This window comes from Schistocerca cancellata, chromosome 10, assembly GCF_023864275.1.
Source record: "Schistocerca cancellata isolate TAMUIC-IGC-003103 chromosome 10, iqSchCanc2.1, whole genome shotgun sequence".
Lineage (NCBI taxonomy): Eukaryota > Metazoa > Arthropoda > Insecta > Orthoptera > Acrididae > Schistocerca > Schistocerca cancellata.
The window spans coordinates 52802946-52816551 of record NC_064635.1 but is presented as its reverse complement, the minus strand read 5'-3'; the positions used below and the strand labels follow the sequence as shown (position 1 = coordinate 52816551).

Sequence of the window (13606 nt, the reverse complement as noted above, 5' to 3'; positions counted from 1 at the left end):
GTCTGTGAACCAATTGCTAGAGTATTTGTGTATATGGCGGTTTCTTTAAATCAATCCAACTCGAAAGATAGGTATATTATTTACGACAGTCGTCTTTTGCAAAGAGAAGAATTTCTTAACGTTCCTCACTTCAACTCTGAAACCTGAAGACTCGTATAGAATAAAGTTTAAATATCATAATTGCGACATTCCTGTGACGTCATTATAACATCGCAGAAACGTATTCAGCAATGTTGATTGTTTTCGCCACAGTATCTGTACAGCAACGTGTGAAGTGTTATTGTGATACACTAGTATGATGTGTAATCTGTATGCCATATGACAAGCCGGTTTCTAGATGTTGCCTCATTGTTTCCTTGTGAACTATATGGCACTCGACGTATTTCAGTTCGTGGAACGTGGTTCTCAATGGATTATTGTACTTTTTAATTTGTCTTCCAATGGCTAGCGAGAGGTGGTATTTTTCCAGAGAGCAGCTAGAAAATACGCCTAGTATTAAATGTGGCTTTGATAAGGACAGAGAACTGTCGTACCGGCAGCAAGCAGCCAATTTCATTCAGGACATGGGCCAGAAATTAAAGGTTAACCAGTTGTGCATAAACACAGCTATCGTTTACATGCATCGGTTTTATATGTTTCATTCATTTACGCAATTTCATCGGCATTCTGTGGCTGCAGCATCCTTATTCCTTGCAGCGAAGGTTGAAGAACAGCCCCGAAGATTGGAACACATCATTCAAGTGGCACACATGTGTTTATGTCGTGATCGTCAGCAACCGCTTGACACCAAATCAGAACGTTACTCGCAAGAAGTATGTGACTTAGTATTCAATGAAAATGTCCTGTTACAAACTCTTGGATTTGATGTAGCTGTTGATCATCCTCACACACATATAGTGCGTTGTTGTGATATGGTCAGAGCTAATAAAGACCTTGCCCGGACATCGTACTTTATGGCTTCAAATAGTTTACACTTAACAACCATGTGCGTGCAATACAAGCCAACACTTGTAGCGTGTTTCTGTATTCACTTAGCTTGCAAATGGTCGAACTGGCAAATACCTAAGTCTAGTGAAGGTAAAGACTGGTTTTGGTACGTTGATAAAACAGTTACGCTAGAACAGCTGGAGCAGTTGACGTCCGAATTTTTAGTAGTAGTAGACAAATGCCCCACAAAACTGAAACGAAGGTTAGCCGCTGCTGCTCCAGCATCATCAGGAAATAATGTACCACTTCCCAGACCAGAACTTCCAACTACAAGTGAAAATGTGAGTTCACCAAAGAACTTAGAGGAAAAACGCAGTGGGCATTTAGTTACAAAAACTCTCAATATTGTATCAAGAGAAGACAGTAGATGTTTTCAGCTGAAACCAAGTGCTCCTTCGAAACGTGAAGAGCAAAATACACAAGTGAAGCATCCAGAGAAGTGGGACCATGGTAGTGGGAGACAAGGGGAACAAATAGCCTTCATGGGAGGAACCAGGACTATTATTCAGAAAAACAGTATTGATCACATTTCAAGTAGCTTGAATGGACCCAGCAGCAGCAGCAGCAGTAGTAGTAGTACTACCACTACTTTAATTAGACAAACATCTTTGAAACCACACCAACAAAAAAGGAGTTCCTCGTGGCTTAGTGACAGTTCTGCAATGTCAGACAGCAGTACTCTTGCGTATCAAAGTGATCAGTACTGTCATGAGAAATATGTAACTGAACCTGTGACCAAAAGGCAAAAACAGTGACATAAGATGTTAAAATGATTGTTGTAATTGGAATGTGCCTTTGAAAACACTTTCTCAGGAAATGCCAGCCATGTCAGAAAAGGTTAAGACTTTTTGTGAATTTTTGTATGTAACGTATCTGTGATAATGATCGAGTCATGAACTTTAGTTCCTTGCAATAAAAAATGCTTTTATTTTGATGTTATGTGCATGTGAGAGAGATATAGGCGATGTTACTTACAAATGATAATGTTATCTCTGTCCTGAAGCTCATTCTTTTAAAGCCCATGCTGCTAAATTACTTTCAGATAGGCCTATACAGTAAGGATTTCCATTTGTAAATCTTTGTTAATAAAGAATGTAGTGAGGGAACCAAAGGTGTGCCATTTAAGGTAAGATGATGTACCTGATATAAGAAATATACAGTATTGAATGTGTTGTGCACATTTGCAAGCAGATATGTGGTGTTTAATTTCATTTTTAGGCAATGGTTTTGTTCAGATATCCAGTGCTTGATATTTGTTTTTATGTAGCAAGTTCAAGATTGTATTAATTATTTGAGAATGGTGTGACATGGTTTCTTCAGCTCTTTGGTGTAAAGCATTTATTCATTATCACTTACTAACGCTTTACTTTAGATATACATGGAAACTTCCACAAATTCACTAGAATAGTCGTCTCCAGCAAATGTAATATCACATAAAACGCAAGTACCCTAAAAACTGTTTTTATTTAGGTACATCTGTAATTTGTCTCTTATCTTTGAAACATTGTTTAAAAAAATATGTAGAATTTAGTTAGTTGTGCAATATTAAATAATTTAATTTTCAAGGTTAATTATAACCAAAGGGCTGTATTATCCCCTCCTTTATTAGTGTGAACCTTGAATATATGCTGTTCATGTGAGGTTGCAGCTTAAAATAAAGAACTGTTGCATTTATGGTGTATTTACAATGCTTTAGTAACAAAATTTTACAGTGATAAGAGTATTGTTACCATTTTCATAAATTCACCACCATTTTCAGTTGCTAACCTGATGCGGAACACTTTATTATATATAGTTTAACATAAAATACTAAGCATGGAACTGTACTTACCCTCATTTAAGTTTGTCTTGTTTTTGTTTTTTATAAATTGATTCATTTCATTAAGAAGCATGCAGCTTCACATGTTACAAAGTGTTTTTGTTGAGCAAATACTGTTGATATTTTTGTATGTGATAAGGTGGTTTGTTTTTCAGATTTTATTTTTACTCATACCCTATTACTGTTACGTACTTAAGTACCAAAATCACTCGAGGTATTTGAAAGGTCTTGAAATTTGCCACAATATTTGTCATATTTCGCAGTGAATAAAATTTAAAAACTGCTTAAGAGGAGAGATATTTTAGAACCACTGAAATTTACTTCAATCGCTTCTGGAAGATGATAAAACTTTCATTTCTATCATGAAGTAAGGACCTTTATCTGTTAAGAGGATTTCATACAAATCAGGAGGATCTGCATGCTATTTATCTAGACACAGTACTGTTTGTGGACAGGTCTATTTAAAACTTTGTAGATTTGTTTTCAACCTTTAATATGTTGCAAAATCCTGATGTGGAAGAGAAATAACAACAGTAATAGAAACAACTCAACATATAGTTGAGGTGCTAAGCAATGATGAAATTGCTGACAGTGTCCTTTGCATGGTAGTAATTTTTATGTTGGCTCTGAAATACATTTTCTGAAAACTCAGCAACAACTCCAGTCTTCTATTGCCTCGACTGCTCGATCTCAACTGCACTGTCGGCGGTTAACCACACTCCATCTTCTCAGTGTTTCATACCTTCTATCAGAGCATTAAATGGATGAAAATAAATACAACTCTCTAAGCATCAGGCCATAACTACTCATTCACTTGCCAGACATTGTAAGGCTGTCACCATTTTGTATGAGGGAAATGGCTTGGAACTGGGAATGGAAGGTAATGATTTAAGATCTTGAAATAACCACATTTGTTTCATCTGTTTAATACTCAAGATAGTTACCGTCCATGGAAATAGTCACTGTATAAATCAATGTAATAGGATTATAAATAAATATTACATCACAGTTATAAATAAATACTTCATATGCTTATATGCAATAAAATATAAATTATGACATTGTATACATACTTTATATTGTCATTATTTAATACAGTGGACTATGACAAATATGTGCTACATCTATAACAATAAATTACATTTGTTTCATACAGTTTCCTCTAATTATTAGAAAGGCAATACTGTCAGTAATCAGCATATAAACATTCTGATTTACATTATACTCTGATCACAAATAAAATGCAGTGATATTAACAAAGAAAGGGGTAAATGTAAAGCTTTGATTTTTAAGGATTGTTCTCCAACATGCACTTACTTTTCACTATGCCATGACAGCCAATATCACATACCATAATATAAGAGGCATTTAATTCCCATTAGATTGTATGTTCCTGTAATAACAAATAGTTATGTACTCCAGGTGTGCATGGAAGGACAGATCAAACCTGTCACAATTCTGTATTCAAAAGAAATTTATCTTTGTTAGTGTATACAGCAGAGTTTTAATGGAATGTTGAACATCACATCTTACTCCTTGATATTTCCTCTCAACCTCTCTAGTGTAGCAAATATTTAGAGTAAAATAGTGATGGCATTTAAAATTCTGTTTGGGAAAACAGTTGATGTAGTTAAGACTAATCAATGTGTGCCCTTACTGTGAATTCGTCTACTAAAGACGATTCTTGTGACCGACCCCCCCCCCCCCCCCCCCCCAAATTCACTTCTAATTTGCAGTACAATGATCTACAATGAAATTGCATAATGTAAAACAACTTTTCCTTTATTTTGTAAAAAAAATTAACAGATTAATGTATATATGACATCTCAAAAATGTTTGTGTACACATATATTTTCATAAAATGTTCCTCTGTGAAAACTGCTATTACAAAGCCTTAAATTAAACCATATTGTAGTACACTGCATTGTACAGTGCAAAAGGCAATTAATGTCTGCATTAAGGCAAAAAATGGCTCTGCTTAAAATGGCTATCTTAAACCACATTATTGCTGGTGATGAAAGTTATGATTATATACATTAAAGCCTTTGTGCTCCTAGTTAAAGATGTTGCCGTAGTTTCTCTACAAAGCATTTGCTTTAAAAAAGCCAAAAGTTATTGGCACATCCACTTATTACAATTGGGCAGTTCTGAGGTCACACCTCACAGGTTCACACTAATAACAAAGATATTATCCTCCTGTGAAAATATATTTTCCACAAATAAACAATTTTTAATAGTTACACAATTTCCTAACTCCAGTTAACTTGCATAGTACTGACCAGTCAACAACACAACCAGAAATACACATTTTCACGAAACTGTACATTATACACCATCACCTCTTTTACACCGATGAACAGCTTAAGTCCTCAAAAAGTATTTTAAAACGTCATGAAATTAAAATGCATATCAGCGCATATACATAACATGGTTATCAAACATTTTTAACCCAAATTGTAGACAGAAACATCTCGCTGATTAGGTGTTCTTATACTAGATACATCTTTGACAGAAAGACTCTGCTTACAAGCATCGGCAATCTAAATTAAGATTTGCATGTGCATGATGACAATCTGCAGTTCTTTCCATGGGCGAGAAGAAAGGAACATCATATTACATTCACACAAACTTATCACTATCAACAGCTGCTTGATCAGTCTTCCTACAAGATGTGTTCTATCACTGAAGTGGCATATAAGAAACAGTTGATTTATCAATGAAAATCTGTAAAGGACAATAATACTTTTGGGAGAGAGATCGACAATTGTGCTGCATGAAATACACTTGTCTGAGTTTCTCTATATTATCAACCTTCACAAAGTGCTGCTTACATACATACTAAGTGGCACTGGTTAGTACACACAATAACCGTCATGCTAATATTCCACTAGAAAAAGAACTGGATGGGGGAGATCACACTCAAACTGAATCCAGAAAATAACTGCCCTTGTTATGAAAAACAAGGACAGTAGAAAGTGTAAAATGAATATCCTGTTGTGAATGACCGAGCCTGGAAAAGTTGTCAGCCCTGATCAATATAGTGGGTTCTGTATCACATACTGCCTGTGGCAAAAGAGATGATGTAGCACTTTTCCCATATCTATGTTAATATTCTATATTAAACTACTGTACATGTCAATAAGCCACTTTCAACTTCAATAACACAAAAAATTTTAAGTGTTGCAGTAGTGGGTAGTTCTGCAGTAGAAAGGTGGTTCTTGCACTGTTTATTTTCCCCTGTGGCAGTCTACAGACTAGGTAGTTTATAGATAGTAGCAATCTCACTACAACTGTAAGAGATAAAACTTTCTCACCTGTTATTTGACTATTGCAGTGAAATGTGAGGTACACTATTGTGTGTACAGTTTAAAATCTCACTGCCACCATTAAATCTGTATTTTATGATGTGCTGTGTGTGATTACTTAAACCTTGGAGTTAAAATGAAGACTATACAATAATAGAAATAAATGAATCTGGGTTTTTAATTACTTATTGAAAAATAAACAAACTTGTGAATTTTGTTCATATTAGTTACACATTCGTGTGTGTGTGTGTGTGTGTGTGTGTGTGTGTGTTGTGTAACACAATCTGAAACTCCACTGACTGTGCTGCAACACAACAAACACTATACTGGTGTGTTTTGAAAACAGTCACCATACAATAACCATAGAAATGTTTTAACATTTTACAGCACAGTTTGATCACACACATCAGAGGACCTTCACTGAAACTGGCAGAAGTCACAGGAATCACATACACTTGTTTACTTTTGATTCCCCCTCCCCCTTTGCCACAGAGAAACTGCATCACACTGCATATCAGAACAAACATGCACTTCAGAATGTGGCAATGAAAAGTGAGATTGCTACTACTGTAAATATATTACAATAAAATATGGAAGAAGATGAATCAAGATTAGAGGACACCACAGCTAATTCTAAAATTTTATTTTACTTTAAGCTGTCGTCTGGGGAATATATTGTGGTTCACAATAAAATTTAGAATTCAGTCATAGTCACCTGCAACAAATTTTGATATTACAGCTGCTGTATCCAAATGGACAAATTATTTCTACATTATGAAAGTATACAAGGGCAAAGTTTAGTTTCATAATTATAGCCAATATGATTAAAAGCATCATCATACTTTTCACATTATTAGGTAATTTGGTTGCCACTTGTTCTTTATCATTTACATACCCAGCCTCTTTCAGGTTGTCTGAAATGCATCCTTTCTATCTTTGTTATTTTCCCATTTCCCTGTCTTTAGTTCACTTTCTTATATTCAAATTTTTGGATTCTTGTTTCATTTGCTTTTTGCTTTACATTTAATTTGATGTTTGAGTTCTATCAGTTAATTTTTTTCGCCTAATAAGAGTTCTAGCTCCAATATATCACCATGGTATCTTTAGTGTGATGTTGCAAAGTGTGCTCCAAAAACTTTCCTTGATTTTTACTCAAAAACTTTCCTTGATTTTTACTGAGTGACACCTTAAGCTTAAATTACCACTTTCAACACCTACTTTGATAATAATAGAAAAAAGATTTTGTTTTTCTCTCTATATGCATACCACCACCTTAGGTCTATTCATCATATTGTACATTGCTGAACTTATATAACTCCATATTTGCAATAATTTAATCCTCCATGAATCAAACACAAAAAGGACTGTGTTCTGTAATGAAACTTTTTCACAAATTACAACTATGTGCACTGATGTGAACTCTAACACAGACTTTTGCTGTTCACAGGTAATGGTTTTACTAGCTGAGCTGACCAGGAACCCTGCTGACAGTTTTATCTTATGCTTTTAAACACTGTCTGTGAAGTGCAAGGGCCTGAATCGCTACCTGACACACTATTCTAGTCTACCACTAAGTTTAAAAAGTGTTCCAATTAAAAATAACTGATTTGGTAAAAATATAATTAATCATGTCATACATGAGTTGTAAGCAATGAAAGTGCACACTCAACAAGGTTGAAGGTGGTAGCGCCCAAATTACCCGAATCTTATTTGAGGCAAAATGGTACACAAAATACAAAAGTGTATTCATTGTTTCACAGAAAAAACCTGTGGCCATCAGTAGTTAGCTTCCTCTCTTTTTCAGGCTTTCTGGCCTTTCTCATGACAATAAAATTTCACTCCACAAATGGGTCTTCAAATTTGCAGTTTACTCCATAACTTTCACCAGCATCATCAACTGAAGCAGAATATTAACAATCCATTACAAAATAAGGTAAATCTGTTTTCTGAAAGCTTGTCCATCGAGATATTCCTCCTCCAACAAAAAGTTGCAAAGTTACAAAAATTCGAGATGTTGTAGATGTAAACAGGATTAGTTTTCCTCTGTTCTTTCTTCATTTTGCCAAAAGAAATCATGATCTTGGTACTTCATACTCTGCAAGTCAAAGTTTAGACATACTAGGACACCTTATGAGCCAGTCATTTTTAATTTTCTGGATTTCAAGGTCAATGCCTGGATATCAATTTCCTAAATCATGAAAAGGATAGCTTGCTACTCACCATAAAGTGGAGGTATGAGTCACCTATAGGCATAACAAAAATATTGTAAGCTTACTTGTAGACAGTCTTTTTGTTGTACCTACCTGCAACTCAACATCTCCACTGTATAGTGAATAGCAATCTATCCTTTTCATACATAATATTGACATTATTCCAAACTTGATTTTCCATTGTTTCATTTCCTAAATCACTATGTCACACTTTTTCATTTCTAGAGGTTATGAATGAACACAAACACATTAAAAACAGTATTACTGACATGAAATTTTTTCATTTGCCAATACACTTCACTTCACATTTTTGTACTAAATTATAATTAATCACAAATACCCCCATTTCCATGTGATTAGGGATTAAAAATAAAATAAATGTTATTTTTATAAAAAATTATGGTTCAATACTTGTTAATGAACATTTCAATTTGATAAAAATATACAGTAGAATTCAAACAAAAGGATAAAGTTGCCCCCTAACAAAAATAGAACTGGCAACCTCACGATTAAAAGACTAGAAATATACACAGCTCTGTTGAAAAAGCTCCAAATTTTTTGTACTTGACAGTAGGCAATAACCTTCAAGCTCAATTTTTTTCTATTTGTTTTGCCAAGTGCACTATACTGATTTAGGAAATTGATACTCAAGGCACTTACCTTTAAATCATATTTATATGAAGAAAATCAAAGAGGGTCAATCTGTTACGGCCCCTTGTAAGAATCCAGTATAATACTCAAAAACAAACTAAACTAAAATCCACTCATATAGGCCTCGGAAGGCCCAATAGTACTGACCAACCGCCGCGTCATCCTCAGATGTTAGGGATCATTGGATGCGGATATGCAGGGTCATGTGGTCAGCACACTGCTCTACCGGCCATTGTCTGTTTTCATGACAGGAGCCACTACTTCTCAATCAAGTAGCTCCTCAAGTGATCTCAGAAGGGCTGAGTGTACCCCACTTGCCAACTGAGCTCGGCAGACCCAGACGGTCACCAATCCGAGTGAAATTGAATTTAAAAAAAAAAAAAAAAAGAGTGTAATGTTATTCAACATCCTGCTTATTCCATCTTTTCTACAAATATTTATTCTGACCCATTAGAAAACAAAACCTTGACAGAAATTTAAGGAGTTGAGAGTTGCAGCCTTGCTTGCAATATCTGGCATGGAGAGTACTGAATCATTTTAGCCGAATCAAGTGTAGGGGTCAGGTATCAGCCAACTACTGCTAACATTTGTCAATCACAGAATTAATTTATTCAAACTATAATGCTAGAGTCCACTAATGCAAGATATGCAGGCTTTTTTTTCTTTGGTACAAGTTTTCAACTGAACTAATCATCATGTTACATTGTCAAAATCCTCATGTGTGTGAATTTGGAATTTGTGAGAAGGTAACAAGTTCAAAGCACAAAGGCAATAGAAACTGAGGAAGCAAACAAGAGTTGCTGTCGTATAGTTGAATAAATTTTCCACGTATTTCTCATTAAATCTGAGTGGATTCCGAAACAGAGGTAGTACGCTACTTAAAGGTAAGGAAACATTCTACAAATCTTTAGAGTATATTCTTTTAAGCAAGCAATATTTCACTGTTCTGCAGAGTCTCTTGTAATCATGTAATTGCTAAAATTAGCCACAAATAGTGTAGTCTCCACAAGAATCAAAACTAAAATGTGGACACACAAGAAATTCTTTGCGTAGAAAATTAAAAAAACAGCCACCGTTACCCGAGACATGTTGCTTATAAATGGCTTATCTAGTCTGTATCTGTATAGGAACACTATTTCTGAATATTACTAGCGAATGCATACATTCTTATACACACATGCACAAAGATATCACAGCTCACCCATGGAAACTAATAGCTCAGTTTGACCAATGGTACACCATCTGACATTATACTAGTTGCAGATACTTAGAGGTATGCACACACCCAGTAAAACTGCGTGCACAGTCACATTCCACACGACAAAATAATATTTTACATTCTCATGCGTCCGGCAGTCGACCCACCAAACTAAACGGAACCATTGTCTCCGTACTCTGGAGGCTGGACCCTCCGGTTGGTGATACACAAAGACTCTCACGAGGACACCCGCAGAGATGGTGTGGCTACATCACTGGGGACGCGAAGCGGGCACTGGCAGTATCGGCTGGTGTTGACGTGACACTGGCGGCACCGGCTCGTGCTGACGCAAGTGTATCCCAACACTCTGCTTGCTACTCAGAGCCTTGCCGCACAATGGACAATTAAACGGCTTGATACCACTGTGCGAACGCAGGTGAGCCTGTAGGTGGTGTTTCCGCACAAAACGTTTTTGGCAGAGCTGGCACTCGAACGGTCGCTCGACGTCCTTCGCCCGTACCTGTGCGGGGAATGAAATGACATGTTGAGCTCACAAATTATGAGAATATTGTGACTTCTGGTTGATGAGACTCATAACATACATAATCTAAATTATCTGATTCAGGTAGAGTACACATATCGAAACTGATCTTAATAACAGCATACTAATAATAAAACAATTCTGTTACAGAGGGTAATTCTTATTAACTTTTGAAAATCTCCGAAGTGATGTATATGATACTGAGACAAATAATTTAACATAAGAGACGTGGTGTCGCAAATGTTGAGAAATACCCGTACAGCGGATGAGAAATGTTAAACACGTGACATCAACAAATGATGTACCTCACTACACATGCAGCAGCTGAGCCTACAGATCTACCACACCCGGTCATCCTAACCTAAGTTGTGTATTCATGTCGGTGTGTGTCTGGGCCCACGTGCATGACTTTAGTGCATGGAACTCAGGTTCTGGCAGGCAGCAATTTTTTCACTGTGTTAGGCAACTGTGTGTTTACACCGAGGTAAGATTTATTAGTTTATTTACTGGTCTTATTTACTGCAAAATACAATACAACAAAAACCTACTGTATTGTGTAACAAGTAAATGAGTAAAAGCTTCCGAACTGCATCATTACCAGAAAATGACCTACATTTTCTCTATTAAATTGTGTCTGTAAACAAAAAATGAAGAGACAGAAGGAAAGAAACACAAAATAAGACCAGTGTTTACTTGGTCATAGTGAGGACAATTTAATTTCCTAACTTACATATTTACAAGAAATCACACTTGCAATAGGTGTTCGGTATGAGCAATGTTTGCTCGAGTGTAAGTATTGCATTGCCCAATTGTCCCTTCGTGTTCAAGTCAACGACTGCACTTGTGGTGAGGTATATCATCTGGTAACATCAGATTTCAACATTTCTCATCCATTTTTGGGTTTTCCCAAGATTTTAATAAGAATCACCCTGAATATACAAACAAGTAAAACATCTAACACGAGATTCTCCATTGCTCAAATTATCATTTCATCTTTTATGAATTATTCTACTGAATATTATCATTTCTCCCATAGGATCTGCTGTAGCCTTATTTTTATAATCTCTGGGTTCACATCAAACATGTTTTTGCCTATTGATTTCTTACATACTGTTGTCCCATGTACTGTGGAATCTGAGCATATAATTTCAATTGATGTGTACATAGTATAAAATTATTTTCATTTCTTGTGCTCTAGGTGTGGTTAAAATAATTCTCCTCAAATAATTTTTTGATAGCTGCATAAGAAGATTGTAATTTCATAAACGTATATGGAGGGAACAGTTTCTGGAATAATGGGTGACAAGATTCTTTTTGCTGTGCAGTACCCATGTATCTCCTAAATTTCTTCTGCAGTTTCATAATACACTATTTGAATTTCCTCAGAAAATTACACCATAGCTAATGACAGATTCAAAATAACTATAATATGCTATTTTTCGTGTAGTCGTATCAGTAGAATTTGCTAGTACTTGCACTGCAAATGCAAAACTGCTTCATTTATTTGCTAGGAAGTCAGTATGTGCATTCCATGAGAGAACAATTCCATTTCCATCGACCACCACTCACTACGTAAGGAGTAACAACACTAATTAAATCGTACTAGAACTTATAATTAAGAAAATTCTTCTCACTTGGACATCTGAAAATAAATAAAAAAATTACTGCCCTATATTACTCACTTTTATCTATACCACGTCATGTAACTGGAACTTCACACAGTTGACTACACTACTGGCCATTAAAACTGCTACACCATGAAGATGATGTGCTACAGACGTGAAATTTAACCGACAGGAAGAAGATGCTGTGATATGCAAATGATTAGCTTTTCAGCGCATTCACACAAGGTTGGGGCCGGTGGCGACACGAACAATGTGCTGCTATGAGGAAAGTTTCCAACCGATTTCTCATACACAAACAGCAGTTGACCGGTGTTGCCTGGTGAAACATTGTTGTGATGCCTCGTGTAACAAGGAGAAATGCGTACCATCACGTTTCCAACTTTGATAAAGGTCGGATTGTAACCTATTGCGACTGCGGTTTATCGTATCGCGACATTGCTGCTCGCGGTGGTCGAGATCAAATGACTGTTAGCAGAATATGGAATCGGTGGGTTCAGGAGGGTAGTACGGAACGCTGTGCTGGATCCCAACGGCCTCGTATCACTAGCAGTCGAGATGACAGGCATCTTATCCGCAAGGCTGTAACGGGTCGTGCAGCCACGTCTCGATCCCTGAGTCAACAGATTGGGACATTTGCCAGCCAACAACCATCTGCACGAACAGTTCGACAATGTTTGCAGCAGCATGGACTATCAGCTCGGAGACCGTGGCTGCGGTTACTCTTGACGCTGCATCACAGACAGGAGCGCCTGCAATGGTGTACTATCAACGAACCTGGGTGCACAAATGGCAAAACATTAATTTTTCGGATGAATCCAGGTTCTGTTTACAGCATCATGATAGTCGCATTTGTGTTTGGCGACATCGCGGTGAACACACATTGGAAGCGTGTATTTGTCATCACCATACTGGCATATCACCCGGCATGATGGTATGGGGTGCCATTGGTTACATATCTCGGTCAGCTCTTGTTCGCATTGACAGCACTTTGAACAGTGGACGTTACATTTCAGATGTGTTACGACCTGTGGCTCTACCCTTCATTCGATCCCTGCTAAACCCTACATTTCAGAAGGATAATACACAACCGAATGTTGCAGGACCTGTACGGGCAGAGGAGTGCAGATACTTCCTATCAGGTAGTGTACATTGTCTTGCAGTACTGTGCCACAATCTACTCCAGAAATAAATACACTTGCAGAAGACTCCATTTCGATGACTGTTCCTAAGTGCCTGAAGATGGTACCTTAAGAGGCTTTAAAGTTAATGG

The 13606-nt window shown here is 36.6% G+C and overlaps 2 protein-coding genes across 5 annotated transcripts in view; one reads left to right on the top strand and one right to left on the bottom strand.

Moving 5' to 3' along the window:
- Positions 1–22: 22 nt before the first annotated feature.
- On the top strand, positions 23–3389 carry LOC126106782 (cyclin-T1-like). Its single transcript, XM_049913163.1, has one exon. The coding sequence runs from the start codon at positions 441–443 to the stop codon at positions 1740–1742; it is 1302 nt and encodes a 433-aa protein (XP_049769120.1). The 5' UTR covers positions 23–440; the 3' UTR covers positions 1743–3389.
- A 5975-nt stretch (positions 3390–9364) lies between these two features.
- The window catches only part of LOC126106784 (zinc finger protein 26-like), a 77416-nt gene continuing 73174 nt past the window's right edge, over positions 9365–13606 (bottom strand). For all 4 annotated transcript variants that reach the window (XM_049913168.1, XM_049913166.1, XM_049913165.1 and 1 more), the window contains exon 7: positions 9365–10690. In XM_049913168.1, coding sequence (XP_049769125.1) covers positions 10442–10690 — 249 coding nt within the window. In that variant the 3' untranslated portion in view covers positions 9365–10441. The remainder of the gene's footprint in view (positions 10691–13606) is intronic.

Bases quoted from the DNA above. Each gene is read 5' to 3' on its own strand.
- LOC126106782 (XM_049913163.1), top strand. From the start codon at position 441: ATGGCTAGCGAGAGGTGGTATTTTTCCAGAGAGCAGCTAGAAAATACG.